Below are 22,703 nucleotides of genomic sequence, written 5' to 3' on the forward strand. Positions count from 1 at the left end.
AATGCATGATTCCGACTATGTCATGAGCATGTGTTAATGAATCACTATCAAATAGGGATGATACCAGGTGTTCAAGGAAGAGTAAGTGTATCCTGCCCCACCGGTGGCACCAAGAAAAAACAAACAGTGCCCTAACAAGATGTAGCTACTGTATCTTACCTGATATACATTCCATCATTTGATAATGGCACCGTTACAAACATAGTGATATTTTAATACCATGTTGCTGTTTGGATGAATGAAGGATGTGACAGGGGCATGTCATCCGCTACCTCAATCCACCCCAACCACCGCAACTCACGTGCACCCACCCACCACACCTCACCCATCGCACCTCACCCATCGCACCTTACCCTTATCTCATATAAGGGCATTGGGGTGGCTGAGTGATTCATGCAATCGCTCATCATGCCGAAGGCCCAGTTTCAAAACACTTGATGCACCACATGGGTACAATGTGTAAAGCCCATTTCAAGGGTTCCTGTAGACTAACATCAAGTCTCTGAAATGAACATATCGTACAGAAAAAAACACTTTTTAAATTATCTTAATAAGAGTATGTGTAAGGAGTCCAGAGACTCTCTTCATCTACTGCAGACTATACTTGCCCACTATTATAGACTTGCATGGGCTTTATTGGATATATTTGTTTCAGGGTCTGTATGGCGGACTAGTGTTCCTGCCATGATATTGCTCACTGACTTATATCATATTATGGGATGCATGAATGAGTTATGAATTGCAACACAGGTCAAGGTGCAGAGCTGATTCCCTTAGCTTCCAGGATCTGCTGAGTTTGAATCTGAAATTGGCTCTGGTTATGATTTTTGCTCTGTCTGTGCATGTGTATGTGATGGGTGCCACTGGTGGGGCAGGATACGCTCACATTTTCGCGAACACCTGGTATCATCACTATTTAATAGTGATTCATAAAAAACATGCTCATGAAAAAGTCGGAATCATATAATCAACTCTGGTTTATGCAGAGATTTCTACTGGATATGGAAAGGGATTTTTGTCACTTTATTCACTGAAGTGGTAAACATCCACGACTTGCGTCACTTTGAGCTTAATTCCTCCCACGCTAAGCTGGCATGCTGTGATATTACTGGAATACTGTTCCAAGGTTCGTAAAACCCATCCCTGGCGATGATGTGTCTTAATTGATGCTACAGCATGTCCTACAACCAGGAAATCTTCCAGGATTACCACTGGTTGTGATGAATATTGCTGTTTAATTATTTTAGATAATGAATGCAAGATGAGTTGATCCACTTTTCAAACAACTTCTCCCACACTTAGTTCACTGTTAAATGACATACCCCATGCTTACTGCCAGCTAGAACATATTCAGGCTATGGTTTAGTACCAAGCTGCAAAAACCATCACCGTATGTGAAGAGCTACATTTAGATCAGTATTTCTAAAGTTGTCTTATAATCATCACCATCACAACCGATAAACATTATGATCTTAAACTAGTCGTATCATTGCCTGATAATAAGTTGGATTTACTTCATGCTAGTTTGTTGTGTTTTAAATGAATGTATTTGTACTCTGTGCCAACATCTTTCCACCTGGGTTTAATGTAAAACATGTTTTCTGTCAGGGCTTAATGATACCGTGTTACCATGTTTGTTAACCAAGAGGTATTTGTCATCCTTCTGCTTGACTTATCTTTTGCTAACAGTCACTTTGATTCTGAAAAAAGGGTGAGGTGAAAAACAATTCCGTGGGAGCAGATTATAGTGATAAGTCTGTAGACTCAGCACTAAAGAATATTAGTCATCAGGAAACTTGTACTGATTGACTTTTGATAGATTGTGATACTTTCATGACAACTAGTTGTGTTATACATGAAATAAGTAACTATTTCGGGAATTGAAATGATGAGTGTGGCTATGTAACGACTTATTCTATCGCATGTGGTATTAAAATAGAAAAATATTTTGAAAGTAATGTATTTAGCTTAACAGAAGATAGCAACAAGGATAGTAAATGTTTGTGAACAAAAGCAATATATAATTCCTATGAAAAAAAGTCATTTATATATCCCACATATGTCATCTATTTTTTCTGATTATTTGATATATATACTTTTCTCAATAATGCTATCAATGTTTTTAAAGAAAGTGTATAGAAATTATGAATAAAAGGGTTTCCCTCCTGTTTCGATTAAAACATTTTAATTTTTATGTACCTGTTTTTTTAAACATCTTTGACATCAAAGAGGGAAAAGACATTCTCTTCACCTCAGTGTTAAGACGAATGAGATTGTACTGGATATGAATGTTCCCCTTACTTTCTTATGTATAATTTTCATTTGTAAATATAATTAATCTTTTTAATATCACACGGCTGGTACAAAAGCAAAGGAATTGACGCTTTATTTTTATTGATTATTTAACACTTGAAGTAACTTTGATAGAGCTTTTATGACTGTTTACATATGGGAATTGTGTTTCAATGGTATGGGCAAGTTTACCTTCAACTCAAAGAGGGGTTAAAGAGATGGGTCACCACGAAAGATTTAAACACTTCAATGTGAAACTAACACCCTTGTTGTATAACAAATATGGGAAGCATCACCACTGAGTAATACAGAATACTGTTTTCTTAACAACACATTCTATATATAGATACTTCCAGTCATGCTGGCAGTGAAGTTCTGTAAAAAAAAATATCAAGGTATTTTCTTTACAATGAAAAGGGGTAGGTTTTAGGTTAAGCTGTATAAACAAGCAGCATTGAAAAAAGTGGATGCTTGCTGAAAAAATAACTTTGCTTTATTTATTTTTGAAGTGTTAGTGGAATTTATGAGGTTTTAGAAAGCAAGTTGTGCCCAGTCCTGGATTGTGTGGAGGAAAAGGAAGATTATTTAAGGCTTAAATGTGTTTTCTGTTGTACATATAAACATGTAGAAGTATTTACCAGCATACAAAAGATGCAACTGTTGGGAAGAGTCACACTTATATTCTCCTGTTTTACTTTGAGAGTGTTTTTTTATGAATGTCACACATACATTCACTTACTCAGTCTCAAAACAAAATAAAAAAATGCAGACAAAGAAATGAACACAATAAAACAAAGAATTGAAGTCGATGTCCATATGTTAGGCTAGATCAGATTATTTTCTTGTTTGATGGAAGACTCCACCTAAATATTTAAAAATGCTGTGATTAAAATTTTTAAAATTTTTTAAAGATGTTTGAGGAAATTGGTATTGTACTTTTGTTAATAATTATATTTTAAGATTATATTTTAGAAATGAGCCTCAGGACAACCCTGACAAATGTTTTTTGTTAGTTATTGTTCCTGCATTTAAGCAAAATTAACAGAATAATCCATAAAACAGAAATCAGGTTGATAGTGCCTTGTAATTCTCACACACCCATGTATTGTTCCCACCATGCTGTGCCTCGTGTAGTGCTCACTTAGAGATCCCAGGAGCCTGAAGATGATGAAGAACCTCCTTCATCCCATGTCAACACTGTTCCCCTCCCCATTATTTTGTCTCATAGTGCATCCATGAGGAATAACACATTATCAGGAAATGCCAAAAAAATAACATAATTCAATAATTCCTATGAAGAGGGTGCGGCAGTGAAAACGTAAATATCATGTAATAGCAGGGTTGATAGAGCTGTGATGGACGTCATTTTAAATTGATTGAGACAGTCCATGAGGCTGAAAATGTTTTTGGGTGTGGGTTTTTTCCAGAAATAGATAAAGATTGAAGTTGTTGGATAAGTTGTAGGGAGACAGTATGATAGCTGATAACACTTTGAAGTGTGCCAAGGCAATTTGAAGAGGGTGTTTTCTTTTTTTCGCCATTTTTAAAATTTATTTATCAGTAAGACACCCAATGTTTACAAATTGGTTATATTTGGGTGAATTTATTAAGAAATATGTGGAGCAGATGATAGATAAAAAAAATTTATTTGAGGATTATATTTTTAAGAAATTTGCATTTGAATGTTTTTATTTCTTGTTATAGGGTTGCTATTTTGATATAATTATTTATGTATTGTCACTCCAAAATGAATATGACAAAAACTGGGAAGTATTTTTTATTTATACTCTTTCAAAGATAAAGAAATTTCGTACATTTACGAAATTCTTTTTCTATTAGACAAAACATACTGTTTATTTATTTGTCCTTTATTGTTTATACATCTTTCATTAAGGGTAAAAAAAATGATAACGTAAACATTGGGATGTTACTGTACCCTGTGGTAACGAGAAGTTCACATGGAATTGAATCTTTAAAGTCAAACTGAAATAAACATGTTTTGAGACTGTGATAATATGTTGTGGAAACGCAACATACATGAGCTGTTTGTATGCATGATACCATTTTAACAACCAACATCCAACCGGCCTTCTGGCACAGTTACGCAGTCTGGTATGGTTGTTTTGTAACTTCGTCAACTTGGGAAGCATCTCTCGTATTTCTTGTGTTTATTTTGGTCTGGCCTGAGAATAGAAGGGTGGTTGATACCTGATATTGTTTGTAGTTTTTGTTTAAAAAAGGTGATTTAAGTGATTTTGCCCAAGACTTCTTCAAGGTGGAGTGAAAGGTTGTCTCGCTGGTTCCCGCTGGAAGGGATTCCACAATGCAGCCTCTGGCTGTCTAGAGTGACTGTGTGAGTGGCATTGACACGTTGTTAATTCTGATTTTTAGAGTAGTTTGTGTTTTTGCATTTTTTAAGATAAACAGGTGTAAATTAAAGAGTTTGAGAAACAATATTTAAGAGCCTGAACTGATTTTACAAGGGGATTATCATTTGTGGAAGAAAAGTGAAAGGTGATATGGTACGTCTTCTGGACACTTCAAATCAGTATGATACTTCTTCTGGACGCTTCAAATCAGTATGATACTTCTCCTGGACACTTCAAATCAGTATGATACTTCTTCTGGACACTTCAAATCAGTATGATACTTCTTCTGGACATTTCAAATCAGTATGATACTTCTTCTGAACACTTCAAATCAGTATGATACTTCTTCTGAACACTTCAAATCAGTATGACACTTCTGGACATTTCAAATCAGTATGATACTTCTTCTGGACATTTCAAATCAGTATGATACTTCTTCTGAACACTTCAAATCAGTATGATACTTCTTCTGGACATTTCAAATCAGTATGATGCTTCTTCTGAACACTTCAAATCAGTATGATACTTCTTCTGGACATTTCAAATCAGTATGATACTTCTTCTGGACACTTCAAATCAGTATGATACTTCTTCTGGACATTTCAAATCAGTATGATGCTTCTTCTGGACACTGCAAAGCACTCTGATACTTCTTCTGGTCACTGCAAATCAGTATGATACTTCTTCTGGACACATTTCAAATCGGTATGATACTTCTTCTGGACATTTCAAATCAGTATGATACTTCTTCTGGACATTTCAAATCAGTATGATACTTCTTCTGAACATTACAAATCAGTATGATACTTCTTCTGGACATTTCAAATCAGTATGAAACTTCTTCTGGACATTTCAAATCAGTATGATACTTCTTCTGGACACTTCAAATCAGTATGATACTTCTTCTGGTCACTGCAAATCAGTATGATACTTCTTCTGAACACTTCAAATCAGTATGATACTTCTTCTGGACACTTCAAATCAGTATGATACTTCTTCTGGACACTTCAAATCAGTATGATACTTCTTCTGGACATTTCAAATCAGTATGATACTTCTTCTGGACATTTCAAATCAGTATGATACTTCTTCTGAACACTTCAAATCAGTATGATACTTCTTCTGGACATTTCAAATCAGTATGATGTTTCTTCTGAACACTTCAAATCAGTATGATACTTCTTCTGGACATTTCAAATCAGTATGATACTTCTTCTGGACACTTCAAATCAGTGTGATACTTCTTCTGGACATTTCAAATCAGTATGATACTTCTTCTGGACACTGCAAAGCACTCTGATACTTCTTCTGGTCACTGCAAATCAGTATGATACTTCTTCTGGACATTTCAAATCAGTATGATACTTCTTCTGGACATTTCAAATCAGTATGATACTTCTTCTGAACATTTCAAATCAGTATGATGTTTCTTCTGAACACTTCAAATCAGTATGATACTTCTTCTGGACATTTCAAATCAGTATGATACTTCTTCTGGACACTTCAAATAAGTATGATACTTCTTCTGGACATTTCAAATCAGTATGATACTTCTTCTGGACACTGCAAAGCACTCTGATACTTCTTCTGGTCACTGCAAATCAGTATGATACTTCTTCTGGACATTTCAAATCAGTATGATACTTCTTCTGGACATTTCAAATCAGTATGATACTTCTTCTGAACACTTCAAATCAGTATGATACTTCTTCTGGACATTTCAAATCAGTATGATACTTCTTCTGGACATTTCAAATCAGTATGATACTTCTTCTGGACACTGTAAAGCACTCTGATACTTCTTCTGGACACTGCAAATCATAAGCATAAGCATGACCTGCTCAACTGGTAGCACCCGCCACTCACACAAGACATTACTGATGAATGCAGAGTTCAGTGTAGTATTCCAACTATATTAGTGTCTTTCCAGATCTGAAATCCGTGTTTTGGGGATTCTGTTTCAGTTTCAAGTTTTACAACTTTCGTTTCTTTAATACTTCTATTTTTTATGATCCCCCAACAATATGCAGCTGGTCTTGCTGCTGACATGTGACCCAGTGTAGACTGTTTACAGCTTTGTTGAATGACAGACCAGGATCTGTCTATAAATCATGGCACAAATCATCCATGTCTTTGGCCCTGTGCATCAGACAATTCATTCTCACAGGTCATTAAACTGACATTAAAATCGACTTTAATAGTTTTGTATGCTGTCACTGCGAAGATGAGTCACATAAGTCTTCAGAAAGGTATAAATCATTTTCATTTTCAAGAATATTTAAAAGTCTTTTCTCCATTGTCAGAGCATAGGACATCCGTTTTGTCAAACATTTCACAATCTGACAGAAACATTTTGAAATGTTATTCAACTTTACTTTAACTTCAGTTTAAATAGCATGAGCTTTCGTGAACACCTGGTTTTATCACTGATTTTTAGTGATCCATTCATATAATTTTAACAGTTATTTGGCCTTTTACGCCAATGGAATCTTTTTTGTCAGATAATCAAGAGTGGGCATTATCATTGCATTGACATTTTATATATTATTATGGAAAGGGTTATTGCTTTCAGTTACAGAGCATCAAATCATACTGTTGGTTGTAATAACTGTCATGGTCTGTTTGCAACAAACTTTATTGTTTTAGGTATTCATTTCAATAGTATTATTAAAATAATTTTGTTAAGATATTAAGCTGGAGACCATATTCATATATCTGAGCCTAGTTATAGAAGTGAACGTGGTGTACAGTCAGAAGGTCTCATTGTGAAGTGTCATTTTTAAGGATTTTGATGTGTCTTGATAATGAATTTTTTTGCACATAGGCCAATTTCTGAAGATAAAGTTGTTTGTATGTAGTCTGTCTCCTAGACTAACATCTAGTCTCTGAAATGAACACATTTTACAGAAAAAACAGTTGTTGAATTATAGTTATGAAATATGATAAAAAAGGAGCCCAAAGACTTTCAGATACTGCAGTAATCTAGACTTGCCAAACATAATAGACTTGCATGGGCTGTATTGGATATATTTATTTCAGGGTCTGTCTTCCAGAACATAGAGAAAAAACAAAGAAGGGCATCCAACTCAAGTCTAGAATGATTTGGCAAGTCTAGATTGCTTCATATTGTTCTGGGCTCCATTTGGATTTGATATTATATTTAGTGGATACAGATTTTTTAATATTTGAACTTTATTTCTGGAACTAAATGTCAGACTAGTTTATATGGTTGAATGAGGGATGCCTGTGTTCAAAATTGTTGTAGGAACAATCCACACGATCTGTCAAATTTTGAGACAGGCCCTTTCCCTATGGAATGTTTTAGCTTTGAAAAATTAATTGGTGAGACCTACACTTGAAATAGAAGTATATTAAACCACAGGACTATTTTAGTGAAATTGGAAGGCAAAGGGTGGTTTGGACAGTGTATATGCATGCATTTTGCTCATCAGACTCATCAGGACACATTGGTTTTAAGAATCTGTAAAACAAGACCAAGACTTGGTGAGGCCCATGGTTGAAAAAAAAGTAGGTTAACTGTCAGAAGCCATGTGTAGTGATATATTTCTGGCACAAAACTTTTGCATAAGACCTTTTCAACAATTTACCTCTGTCAGTTTTATTATGCATCTCTTGCTTTGTACAGGGTATAAAACCACCATGGATCTCCCCTAATTCCACCTGTCTGGTTTGAATGCATGTCTGGCGTAGTAATACGTAACTCACAAGGAGGTCGCAAGTCATGCTTTTCAAAGGTCAGGGGTTATCTTTTATCAAACGTAAGGAACTCCTAAACAACCAAGCCCATCCCCTTCCCCTTTTTACATATTATTTAGAAACTGCCTGGAATTGCAACTTTTGACATTGATAAATGTTTGTATGCTAGATTCATGCAGTATGCTGACGTCATGTGAGATTGGTGAAGTCAGATGTTGATGGTTGAGGTGGTAAAGGGTATACACATGCAATAATTGGATAGGAACGGAGATGATGAAGAATTTGTTGTTTGGAAATTTGCGCTTTGAAGTTTGGAAATGTTGCACCTCAAGTCAGTTTTGAAACAACCAGCAACCAACATTTGTTTGTTTGTTTGTTGTTTAACGCCGCACTCAGCAATATTCCAACTATATGACGGCGGTCTGTAAATAATATCAAGTCTGGAACAGACAATCCAGTGATTAATATAAGCATCAATCAACGTTATTGGGATCGATGACATGCATCAACCAAGTCAGCGAGCATGATCACCTGATCCCGTTAGTCGCCTCTTACGACAAGCATATTTGCCTTTTAGGGCAAGCATGGGTTGCTGAAGACCTATTCTGCCCTGGATCTTCATGGTTTTCAGCAGCAGTGATTAGGTGAACAGCTGACTGTGCATTAAAGAACATTCACTTACTTGCTACACTCAATGTATGAAGTCATGTATCAATTGGAAAATATATTTGTGTACATCAGAAGGACATTTATTATATAAAAACAATTTACTATTTTCTGACCATGTGTCCATGCATTGAAAGGTCTTTATTAGTTTAATGGACTATGTTAAATCATATCATATGTACCATACCATACCATAAACCATACAATATCATATGCTATACCATACCATACCATACCATACCATACACCATACCGTACCATAAACCATACAATATCATATGCCATACCATACCATACACCATACCATATACCATACACCATACCATACCATAAACCGTACAATATCATCTGCCATACCATACCATACCATACCATACCATACCATACCATACCATACCATATATGATATCAATCGCTTGATCGTCTGGCCCAGACTCGATTATTTACAGACAGTCGTCATATAGTTGGAATATTGCTGAGTGTGGCATTAAACAAAAACAACAACAAATAAAAATCATATGATATAACATATCATCAAGATCCATATCATATCATGATCATAATATGACACAGTGTAATATTACAGTCTACTTTCCCTGCACAACACCATACCCCAAACTTCAGTACTGGAGTTTTTCATCTTGTGCATCAGTTGTGTGACGTCAGCTTCTGAGTGTGGTACTCCCAGTACCATGTGGGAAGAGGAACAGTGTATACGGGGGAATGAAGGTCAGATGGAAAATAATTATTACACATAACACATACATGCTCAGAGAGATGTTCATGCGTTAAAAAAAAAAGATGATAATGTACAGTAGGTCATCACGAAAACAATGAAACTGTTGTCAGCCGAGTCTTCATCCATTAACGATACACACACTAGTGTGGTGATGCAGACGTTTCCTTCATGCCAAGGAGTGTCCATTGTGCTCTGAGTTAGAGAAGAAATATCAAGAGCAGAATTTGTCAGCCTGTTGGGATTCCACTACCTCCTGAGATTGTGTTGTCCTGTTGATAATGTTGCAAGCTGCTGCACAGTTTTGTTGTTATAATACACGGTTGGGGGACACAGAACAAGATTAGAAATAGCAAGGCACAAGGAGCATGAATTGTGTGGGTTTAGATTAAGTAGGAATTAGTATATCAATCATAGGGTATGTGTGGCTGGGAATGAGAATACACATATGACCAACAACGACCTGGAGTGTTGACACTTGCATTTTCAAGAACTATCATTCCACAAGACTTCATTTTCTCATTCAAACAACAGTAGCACCAGGATCCACTGATAATGGGTTCGAAGCCCAGATTTACCCCAATCATGACTTTTGGTGTCAGCACCTTGTCTGTGCTAATGGATTTCACCAAGTCAGTATCTGTCTACAGCTTGTGTCACTATGTCTTCCTCCACAACAAAGTGACGCAATATCTGAAAAGTGTTAAAATTGGTAAAGAATAGTTAAATTGAACTCACTTATGCAAAGTTTACTCTTCTGACAAGAAAAGCTATAATAGTTTCCTTGCAACTGTGTTTTAATTTTTTTTATGTGAAATCTTCCTCTGTGTCATCTAGTTCTTCCTAAAAACAACATGGATGTATAAACAGGTCAGTAGTCCAGGTGTACAAATTCTATATCTCCCACCCAATTGACCTTCACCTTCAGCCAGACATTCCTTAGTCAGCAGGCATCCATGTAACTCTTGGAAACATTGATACACCATGTTGATAGCCCTGCCAGAAATCTGGCCAACCCCTCCTTCAGGGAAGCGCTATTCCTTGAGAGGAAGATCAGAGCGGTATTGCTGTGGCTGGGACTCTGGGCATGATGTAAGACACAGTATGTGCTTGTTACAAGACTGTATCAACCTAGCCAGTTGAGTGTTATCCCATGCTGAAACACCACATTCACTTGCTGATGTAACAGACCAGAGCAGGTGGCTTACTTCTGCATTGGTGGAGAAAATTTTCGTCTGCAAGAAATATTAGTAAAGCTATGCTTTGCATCAGTGGAAAGATTGTTATCCCCTGTTTTGTTTGTTTGTTATTTAACACTGCACACAGTAATATTCCAGCTATACAATTGTGGTCTGTAAATAATCAAGTCTGGACCAGTCAATCCAGTGATTGATATCATGAGCACTGATCTATGCAATTTGGATATGATGACATGCATCAACCAAGTCAGAGAGCCTGACCACCCAATCCTCTTACAACAAGCATAGTCACCTCTTATGACAAGCATGGATTGCTGAAGACCTTTTCTAACCTGGATGTTATCCAAAGACAGCAGAGTCTATGACTTGGTTTGGAAAATTGTTGTATTCCTTCTCAACAGACTTCTTTGAATGACAGGAAATGAAGCTCTGTTGACCTGTCACTGATACATTTACTCCAGGGCAATTGGCAGAAAATGTCCTGATCTGGAATGATTTTGTTTTGTCTTGAAACTGTCGGTAACTCGCCTGTGGTCAGCAGACATTCCAGAGTTCCTCATCCAGTGCCAAGCTTGAGTTCAAACAAACATGTCAATGGACTGCGAAAGGCACCAACCGTAAACTGGACAGAGCTATCAAGAGTAGCTTTAACTGCTGTCGGCTTTAAACTAATGGTTTCATTCACTGATGAAGTGATTGTTCAGATCTGACAATTTCATATGCTGATGTAGTGAATTTGCTGGTGTTATCCAGGTTTCATACTTGATATAGTGGGGCGGGTAGCCTAGTGGTTAAAGCGTTCACTCATCACGCCGAAGACCCGGGTTTGATTCCCGACATGGGTACAATGTGTGAAGCCCATTTCTGGTGTCCCCCGCTGTGATATTGCTGGAATATTGCTAAAAGCGGTGTAAAACCAAACTCACTCACTCACTCACTCACTCACTCACTCACTCACTCACTCACTTAATATAGTGACAGTTCAGATGTTATAAATCAGTTTCAAGGATTAGTGAGTTAATTAATTTTCTGTCACATCAGCAATATTTCAGCTATACCATGATGAGAAGTTACACAGTAACAATAAGTAGTCTTTTATAAAAAACCTGCCAACACTAAAATAACTAGACTGTCACAGATTTATATTTAAAACGTATAGAACCATAAAAAGATATTACAAAACATAACAATACATTAACAAACTATAGATCACCAGCAACCAAACACCACCATGTCAGGGGCCATATGGCACTTGTGCTACATGCATGGTACCCCAGCAGGAGATACACCTTCTTTCTAACAAATGTTCAACAAGTTAAATACTTCAATTCTAAGGATTTAAAAATCTCCATTCTTTCAGTAATCCCTGCAGAACAAACCCATTTAAACCCACTCCATCATCTGTGACACTGCATACATTATCATTACATCAGCTTTCTTAACACTATCCTCAAACATCGGAATATGCTGACACAGCTTTTTCGCTACCCTGCATAGACATCACAGATCTCTCAACATGCAGCCTCACACCTGAACAGTGTTACCTGAGCTAACGAGGCAGGTAGACCTGTGTACCTGTGCAGGTGATGTAGGTGATGTGATTAGGTTACGTATTACCATAAAGCATACATGACCAGTCATATGTTAACTGGGTAATGGTAACATGTTACGGAGCACCTGTTTCAGATGTACTTGGTGATCGGGCAGCTATGCATATTATGAAGTAAAGAGGATTAATATGTGATAAATGGCGCTTATGAAAAAGAATTGTTGGTTGTTTGAGGATCATGTTCTGCTTGAGGCTAAAGATATAATGCTGAGATGGCTCGTAGCAACGTTAGATTGTCTATGCTACAACAGATGCCATTGATTTAAATCTTATTGAGAAGGGATTTATAGATGGGAATAATAATGATAATAATAATGTGTACTTATATCACACTCAGTACATGCTGATTATAACATGTGATATGAAAAAGTGTTTTGCAGAATCAAATCCTTATTGCTTACAAATATATATTTGTGTATCTTTCTTTCTTAATTTGTTTTCATTTTTCAATGTTGAAACCTTCCCTTATCCAATTAGAAAAATCTTTGATTATATAACATTTAACAACAAGAAGATTTTGTGTAATAAATTGAAAGGCATAGTTTGTGATGAAAACTTTGGTCGAATTACTTTTGTATCGAATTCATTTGCTGAGAATACATCCTTATCTGTAATTCCTCGTCTGTGTGACATGATGATAGCCCAGTGGTTAAAGTGTTCTCTAATCACACCTAAGACTAGGTTTAATTCCTCACTTTGATATGATGTGTGAGCCCATTAGTAACATCCCAAATGAATGTGAAATTACTGTAGTTTTGCTAAAAGCTGCAAAAAATCATACTGACTCACTCACTTTGTCTGAGCCCATTAGTAACGTCCCAAATGGATGTGAAATTACTGGAGTTTTGCTAAAAGCTGCATAAAATCATACTGACTCACTCACTTTGTCTGAGCCCATTAGTAACATCCCAAATGAATGTGAAATTACTGTAGTTTTGCTAAAAGCTGCATAAAATCATACTGACTCACTCACTTTGTCTGAGCCCATTAGTAACATCCCAAATGAATGTGAAATTACTGTAGTTTTGCTAAAAGCTGCATAAAACCATACTGACTCGCTCACTTTGTCTTGCAGGTAGCAACACACTTGGCAACCAGCCCTTCCATCTCAACTGGGCCTGGATCTCCCTGGAAGCTGATAAACTCTTTGTTAATGAGACAGGCAAGGAATTAGAAGTGACCCTGAGACGAAGAGGTTATCTGGGCGAGACATCCTTTGTCAGTAAGTAAATGCATACCCATCACTGATGTAATACTGTAAATCTGGAAATTAATGCATCTCCAAATTAATATGACTGCTGACCCCTAGCCAAAAATGCGACTCAAAATCAATGCGACTCCCCCCACCCAATCACCAGTGGAATCATACATATCCTTACCTTAATCCAATCATATAGAAAATAGCACCGCTTATGAGCACTGAGTAAAACACTTCTGTAATAACAATAAACAGTGTTTTCAAAAAACCAACACACAGTTTATTCATTTATTCTGCTGACTGGCATTAAGGAAGTTCAAAGGCAATAAAATAATTGAACCAACAAAAGTTCACTGATAGGAGAGGGCAATGAGGACTAGTTTGACACAAGTGGGTAGAACTGTTGACCAAAGCAATGATAACTCACCGGATGTCTGTGGTGTAATTCCTATTCTTTAATTGACATCGTATGTACTTGTTACAACTACAGCTCAATAAACCGTGTTTGTGTATATATTCAGGTTGGTATTTCTGCTAAGAGGTCACATTTAAACCCCAAATAAAATATTAAAACCAAAACTACCTAATCTAACAACCACCCAACACAGACAGCTCCCTTAGTTCGTCCTCCACCCACTCTTGGCATTCATTCCAAATCTCAAAATTTCAAAATTACTATATAAGCAACCCCTAGAGCCCCCCTCCTGGGTTGCACAAACTCACTTTTCCCCTTTTCGGAAATACATTAAATGGCCTGGCAGGGCCCGTGTGCGACATACACTTGCAGTCGGAAAGCGCACGTTAAATCTCCAATATAAGTAAGTCCGCTATCCAAAGTGTGCAGTGAGTCCGTCTTATTGTTGATAGTCATTTTGGAGACATAAATGCGAAGTTTCACTAATGCGAACAAAGACCACTCGCATTTTTCGCATTTAATTCACGCTTGCGTTAATTTCAAGATTTACAGAATGTTATTATGTTCATTTATTGTAGCTGAAGGATTGATGCATGAAAGCATCATACATCATGACCATGGAGGATGCTGTAGCATGGCTAACTATGACTTTAGTGAAACTGGGGGATTTTGCGAGTTTATCCTTTTACGTCTGTCGTCCATGACATTCTTCGGCAGAGAAGGTCCCTGTGTATCCAGCTGAGGATTGGGTGATCACCTTGCTGACCTGGATGATGTAGATTGTTCTTCATGTTATCAAACTCTTGTTGTTGGCCCAGACAGTTCTCTACAAATATCCTTGATATAGAAGGAATGTTGATAACTGTGCCATAAAAGAACATTCACTCACTGCCTTTAACCAGTACATGTGTATTTGTCCTATGTTCTGTACAATGCCCCCTGTTTTTTCAGCCATATCTGTTATCAATGGAACTGCTAAGGTTGGAGAAGACATCAACCCTCGGTATGCTGATCAGGTCCAGTTTAATCCTGGTAAGTACAGATTTGATATACTTCATTTGGATTCTTCTGGCCCCTGGTCTCAAGAGGAAAATAAAATAGGGATTGGCTGGTCACAATGGCAGTTTAGTGTCAGTAGAACTTAGAAAAAGCCATCCTCAGATGCGATCGTGTGTCATTGTGCTCTAATGGCATACTTGTTGCTCATGCTATTGACTGTTGATGGCCCAGTTGTCTAAGGTGCCCAATTTGCTATGCAGAGTTGCATCCCTTGGTTGTGGCAGCATTCAACAATCATAGATTATACTCACAGACTTGCACTGATCGTGATCTCTGTTTAGACTAACACATAGTCAATGAAAACATGTCTTTAAAATAATAAAAAAAAGATTTTCGAAAGAATATTTGCTCTTCTACTGTTTTCATAAGCAAACTAGACTTGGTTAGTTTTATCTAGACTTGCCTAGGCTTTTAGTTAAAAGAAATAACTAAAAAATATATATTCCACAGTCATGGTGCTGGACTAATCTCTGCTTTGTCAGCCATTCTTGTGGGTTTTACGAAAGTGGTAATAACCTAAGACCTGAGAAGGCTTTCCTCGCAACTGAAACACTGTTCAAAGTAGCATAAACCCAACTCATTCACTCACTACTGTGACCCATGAAGATCCGGGTTAGAATAAGTCTTCAGCAACCCATGCTTGTCGTAAGAGGCGACCAACGGGATCGGGTGGTCAGACTCGCTGACTTGGTCATCGTATCCTAATTGCGTGGATCGATGTTCATGATGTCAATCACTTGATTGTCTGGTCCAGACTCAATTATTTACAAACTGCCATCATATAGCTGGAATATTGCTGAGTGCGGCGTTAAACAACAAACAAACAAACACTCACTACAGTGATATAATTTTAATATTGCTGACATCAACTCTGCTTGGGGGGTGGGGGTATTTTTGTTATTGTTATTGTATGTTTTTTGTTTTGTACATGTTTTGGTATTAATATTATTGTAAGTAATATTACACCACACCTCCACTCCAAGCCCCACTCCATGGTTTAAACCTGGTTAGAGCAGCTATGTTAACTAGGGTCTATCAGTTAAACTATATTACAATGTTTGTTTTCAACAGACATATTGCCCTGAGAAGTCATTTTTTGTGTACATTTATCACTAATCTAGATGTGTTTCCAGCATCAACTGACGCCTGATATATGCTATATACAATACTGTATAAATATTCAGCATGCATCTGATGCTATCTAAAACCAAACTTTTAAACAGTGTCCACCCAATGTTTGCAGTGTGTCTTTCGATAGTTCCTTGTTTAAATTGTTTGTCACAAATGACTAATATTTGTCAATATCTGTTATCAGAACAATTTATCTGAGTTTACCCCCCCTTGAAGACAGCAATTAAATCAGTGTGTGATACGATTCCAGTTAGTCACCAGGGGATATGGTCAATGTCAAACAGACAGTTCATGTAAACTTTGTCCTGCCTGGGTCGCCATGGTGATGCCTTGGAATCAGGAAATGGTAAACACAGATACTCTGTGACTCAATGTGGCAATTTGCAGCAATCTTTCATGGTGATTTGCTCTTTGACTGTATTTTTTATAGGCACTGGTATTTGAACTGGTTCGAAGGTTTGTGAGAAATTCTTTTATATACCACCCATGAGAGTCTCGTTCCCAAGGGATAACTTGAAGTTGGATAAAAAATGTTCTAAACTGCCATCCCCCCACACCTTGAAAGACATTTATTTAGAAGTTGACTGATGCCTTCTCCCATGAAATACTTATATCTGTAGCTAATATTTTATAATTCGTACCCTTATGGTTTAAACATATTTATTTTTCAACTGAAAATTGGGATCGGTGAACAAGACAGCACTTCTTTGAATACCTCTCCCTCCATAGAAATCAGGTAACAAAAAGATAGTCAAAGTGTATTCATACATAATATTTACACACAAAATAGCTTGGTGGTCAGTTATTAAGCATGATCAGCAGTATCTGGTTTTGATAGCCAGAATGATGGGGTTAAGATTTTATTTTTTAACTTTGTAGATGTGTATTTTTAAATAAGATTACTTTATTTCTCGGACTAAATGTCAGTCTACTAGGATAACTAATTTTGGGGTCAATATTTATCCCCCCAACCTATGCTTGAAAAATTGAAAAAGGAGTCCAACTAAAGTCTAGAATGTTATGGCAAGTCTAGATTGCCTCAGTTCTGAAATTATGGATTGTTCTAGGCTCCATTTGGATTTTATTTTTTTAGTTTGTAGATATATATTTTTAAATAAGATTACTAAATGATCCCCCCCCCCCTCCCCCAACCTATCCTAGTCATAAGCATCCACTCACTGGATTCATTTTGATAGAAACATGCCGTTTTCCTGTGTCCTGTGTTCCTGTGTCAAACTACCAAGCACCTGTTGAGTCTGATTCATTATACATTCAAGGTATATTTTGGGAATGGTTCCAAATCCTTGTCTCTCTCATGTGGGGATTTTTCTATTCCAGGGGTAATTAAATAGCATTTGGACTCCATGAAAAATCAACACATGAAGCGTGTCATGGAACTCGTTAAACTCAGCATCCAAGACTGATGGTATCCCCCTCAAACATTGTAAATCATGTAGACATAGCTGCATGTCTGCCTGGGGTCCCCTCTTCTCTCAGATCTCTTACAATGGTTATCTCCCCAGTGTTCAACTGCCTAATTTAATATCAATCCAGTGGAGACAGACACATTAGCGTAGCCTCGTTGCCCTCCGTATCTCCACACACTTGTCTTCTGTGAGCGGCTGTGGTAGGACATTGGCTGCTTGTGTTACAGTGTTACATCTCTCTCAGCAGGTGCCCCTGTAATACCTCAGACTCTACTAATACTCTGTTGCTGCTGTCTGTGCCAAAAATGTACAAGTCTGTGCCCCAAAGTTATCTCTTGGCATCATTTTCTGAGGATTTTAGTTCTGATATAAGACAAAAAGTTGAGCATACGAGACAAATCAGAAGTTTAAGAGACTTGTTCTTAGGACTATTGTTGCTAGTTCCTCAGTTTTTTCTGATTTGGGGAGCACGGGTGACCCAGTCGTCCAGGGCGCCGCAATTCGCTGTTCAGAGTTGCGTCCCTTGGACACGCCAGAGACCTATGATTGTGGGTTCGAATACGGGTTTCGCCCTGATTATGTTTCTAGGTTCGTCAGCACCATATCCGTGCTCGTGGGTTTCACCAAAGTGGTAAACGTCTAAGACCTGCATCACTTCTGGCTTTCCTCCCACATTAAGCTAACACTGGAATACTGTTAAAAGTGGTGTTAAACCCAACTCACTCACTCACTCTTTCTGATTGGTAAAAGGGGCGGCCGGGTAGCCTAGTGGTTAAAGCGTTAGTTCATCACGCCGAAGACATGGGTTCAATTCCCCACATGGGTACAATGTGAGAAGCCCATTTCTGGTGTCACCTGCCATGATATTACTGGAATATTGCTAAAAGCGGCATATAACAAGACTCACTCAACCACTCTGATTGGTAAGGGTACAATATTTTACATTTTCAAGGCTAAGAATGACCCTCCTGTAGATTGAGGGTGTGGCAGGGTGGAATGTGATCCTGTGTATGGTGAGAGGATGGGGACTGACTGCAGTGTCTGAACTCAACCAACTCACACAGCGGGAGGGCAGCAAGAAACACGGAGGTGGCTCTTGAAAAAGCAAACATTGTGGGAGCATTACTAGGAGTAAAATAAACTTCCAACCAATTACACAACAGCTTGCAGGAAAATGTTATACCCGGGGCCATTGGCATTGTGAAAACATCAGGGACGTGTAAAATGTTTTTGAAGAAGTGGAGGAGGTTTTATGTCTGTATTGTAATTAAGCCAGGGAATATGCAACACTGGCCAAATAATGTAGAAGTTTGTGAGGTTTTGCTTGTTAGTGTGACAGTTCATTTGGTTGTGCAAACAGGAGTTGAGCAAAGATACAGAGGTCGACAATTCATTATTTGAGAATGGAATTAATGTCTTTTATTATATATAATTAGTTTTGCTTTTTCATTGTAAACGGTATCAGAAGCAGTTGTTGCAATTCTCTCCAATGGAATTGAAGCAGATATGAACTATGTGTCATTTCTTTTGAAGAAAGTATTACATGAATTTTGATATTTGTTGTAGTTAATTAGACGGCACTGAAAATATATCTGTCAAAAGATATTTTCTGTTCACACTATGGGCAAACATGAATCAAATATTTGCTATCCTGCTGATATGCGGCTAAAAAAGAAAGGGCAGGTAACTCTAACCACACATCGTAGCCATAGGAATGTACATCTAATACGTTTGACCTTTAGTTTACTTTCCTAGGGACAAAAAAGAAATTATTGCACACATTACTTTCAAGCCAAAAAAATGGAACAAAACATGTCTCTCTCTATTTGCCTAAAATTTAACTACATGTAATGTGATGCCGCTGTGATGAAATCTCACTGTATAGTTTGACATGAAATGGAATTGATTGCTTAAAAAAGTTTTGTACACATATTTCTCATTGGGTAATATGACCTGTGAAGATCCGGGGTAAAATAGGTCTTCAGCAACCCATTCGTACAGGGTGAAACGCTAACCTCAACTTTAAATTCTTAATGACAGTTAGGATTTGTTACAAACTAATCTACTTGAAATTTGATGGCTACAGTATATTCCTAGGTCCTTGTTTATGAGGATTTTATAAGTGTTCTAAGTGTAATGGATCCTTTAGTCAGTGTGTTCTCTGACTTTATGAGGAAAATTTAAATTAATGGGGATACTCATAAGCTGCTAAAGAATAAACCTAAACCACGACTACCTTGCAGCTTATTATGATTAGGACTTTAGAATATTCCATGATAGAGATTGAAAATTTGATATCAAATAATATTTCAAAACTGTAAAGTGACTGTTCAGCGAAAACAAAATGGTATTGAGAAAGGATGCAACAGTTTGATACATAGATAGGATCAGATAGGACATGCTGACTTGGTTGATGCATGTCATCGTATCCCAATTGCATGGATCGATGCTCATGATGTCTGTCACTGGATTGTCTGGTCCAGACTTGATTATTTACAGCTAGCCGTCATACAGATGGAATATTGCTGAGTGCGGCATTAAACAACAAACATACAAACAAACAGAAAACATTGGGTTATGTATAGTCTGAAAAATGAAAGGGTTTTAATATTTACTTTTGTCAAATTGTTATAAATATACAAATATACATTATAGCCAAGTGCGTTTCCGTATCTTAAATATCATATATTTAGGAATAATAATTTTATTAAGCAAGCCTTAAAATAATGGATGTTAAGACATACAGTAAACTAAGGTTATAACGAACACGCTTATAACGAACTGACGGATAACAACGAACTTACTTTTTGGTCCCAACTACTTGCTGTAGTAATGCTGTATATGTACTTATAACGAACTACGGTTATAACGAACTTAAATTAGTAGTCCCTTTGAGTTCGTTATAACCGTACTTTACTGTATTTTCATTCCATAAAGTAGCTTCAGAAACTGTGTATGAATACAAGTTTTGAGTGAATCGGTCAAGTTATATAGTGCCAAATGACCTGCAGCCATGTTTTCACCCATGTTTGGGTGACACATTGGAAAATTGCTAACTAAGCATAAAGGGAACATTTGTTATGGTTTATTGTGAAAGAAGGCATCATATTGATGGAAGATGCTTGCAAACAGTTCCTGCTAGGCGACCTCATGTTTATCCGCTCATGATACCAAGTTTAGCGATTGGATCTCATGGATAACTCAAGCCTTTATATGATAATAGTAGTTATGTTGCAGATTTAGTAACAACATATTGATTTTCTCTGTCAGGGCATGACAACAACATCATACGTAATTCTTGGTGCCCCCTGCAGTCTTAAAGCAACAATATCTTCAAACAAGGCAGAACATTTCACAATTTCAAGCCGGCTTTTAAATTTGTAGTTGTTTCCTGAGTCAAATGGGGGATCCAGTTGTCTGAGCCTAATAAATGAACCTTGCAGAGTAGCCTCCCTTTGTCATGACAGAATCCAATTATTGTTGGTATAACTCCCTGATTTGCCTTATTATGTAAGCATACCCATGCTTGTGGGTTGAACCAAAATGTTAAATATTAAGGACCTGCATCTATTTGGACACCACGATGTTACTGAAATAGTATTAAAAGATGCATTGAACCAAACTCACTCATTCACCCTGAGGGGCAGTGGGCTAGCCTTGTGGTAAGAGCGTTTGCTTGTCACGCCGATGACCCAGGTTCAATTCCCCACATGGGTACAATGTGTGAAGCCCATTTCTAGTGCCCCTGCTGTGATATTGCTGGGATATTGCTAAAAGCGGCATAAAAACACTCTCACTCACTCACTCACTCACTCACTCACCGACTCACCGACTCACTCACTCACTCACGCTGAATGTAATAGGTGTTGTATATATGAGTGTAATAGATGTTGTATATATGAATGTTATAGGTGTTGTATATATTGTATTTCAGGCCAGACAGAGAAGGTGTGGAGGCTGAGGATCTTGGATGATGAGAAGTATGAGGAGAGAGAGACCTTCAACCTGGAGCTGTCCAAGCCAGTCATGGGTGTCCTTGAGTACCCAGATGTGGCCAAGGTGACCATCACAGACAAGGAGGATGGTGAGTGTCAACATGTCAGGTGGTCTTATACTCCTCTCACCCCCCAGAGCATATACATTATGTGAGGCATTCTCCTCCATTCCCCTGTCTCAGCTCTAGCAGCCTGTACACTTCCCTTTTTCAGCCCTAGCAACCTGTACTCTTCCCCTGTCTCAGCTCTAGCAGCCTGTACTCTTCCCTTCTCAGCTCCAGCAGCCTGTACCCTTCCCTGTCTCAGCTCTAGCAGCCTGTACCCTTCCCTTCTCAGCTCCAGCAACCTGTACTCTTCCCTTCTCAGCTCCAGCAACCTGTACTCTTCCCCTGTCTCAGCTCTAGCAGCCTGTACCCTTCCCTTCTCAGCTCCAGCAACCTGTACTCTTCCCTGTCTCAGCTCCAGCAACCTGTACTCTTCCCTGTCTCAGCTCCAGCAACCTGTACTCTTCCCCTGTCTCAGCTCCAGCAACCTATACTCTTCCCTTCTCAGCTCTAGCAGCCTGTACTCTTCCCCTGTCTCAGCTCTAGCAGCCTGTACTCTTCCCCTGTCTCAGCTCCAGCAACCTGTACTCTTCCCTTCTCAGCCCTAGCAACCTGTACTCTTCCCCTGTCTCAGCTCTAGCAGCCTGTACTCTTCCCTTCTCAGCTCCAGCAACCTGTACTCTTCCCTGTCTCAGCTCTAGCAGCCTATACTCTCCCCTTCTCAGCTCTAGCAGCCTATACTCTCCCCTTCTCAGCTCTAGCAGCCTATACTCTTCCCCATCTCAGCTCTAGCAGCCTATACTCTTCCCTTCTCAGCTCTAGCAGCCTATACTCTTCCCTGTCTCA

The 22,703-nt window shown here is 38.0% G+C and overlaps 1 protein-coding gene across 1 annotated transcript in view; it reads left to right on the forward strand.

Annotated features, from left to right (window-relative positions):
- The window catches only part of LOC124132698 (FRAS1-related extracellular matrix protein 2-like), a 219,246-nt gene that overhangs the window by 147,379 nt on the left and 49,164 nt on the right, over positions 1 to 22,703 (forward strand). Inside the window, exons 3-5 of the mRNA XM_046496760.2 lie at positions 13,664 to 13,810; positions 15,153 to 15,233; positions 21,753 to 21,902. Coding sequence (XP_046352716.2) covers positions 13,664 to 13,810; positions 15,153 to 15,233; positions 21,753 to 21,902 — 378 coding nt within the window. The remainder of the gene's footprint in view (positions 1 to 13,663; positions 13,811 to 15,152; positions 15,234 to 21,752; positions 21,903 to 22,703) is intronic.

This window comes from Haliotis rufescens, unplaced genomic scaffold (assembly GCF_023055435.1).
Source record: "Haliotis rufescens isolate VD_foot unplaced genomic scaffold, xgHalRufe1.0.p SCAF_7, whole genome shotgun sequence".
NCBI lineage: Eukaryota > Metazoa > Mollusca > Gastropoda > Lepetellida > Haliotidae > Haliotis > Haliotis rufescens.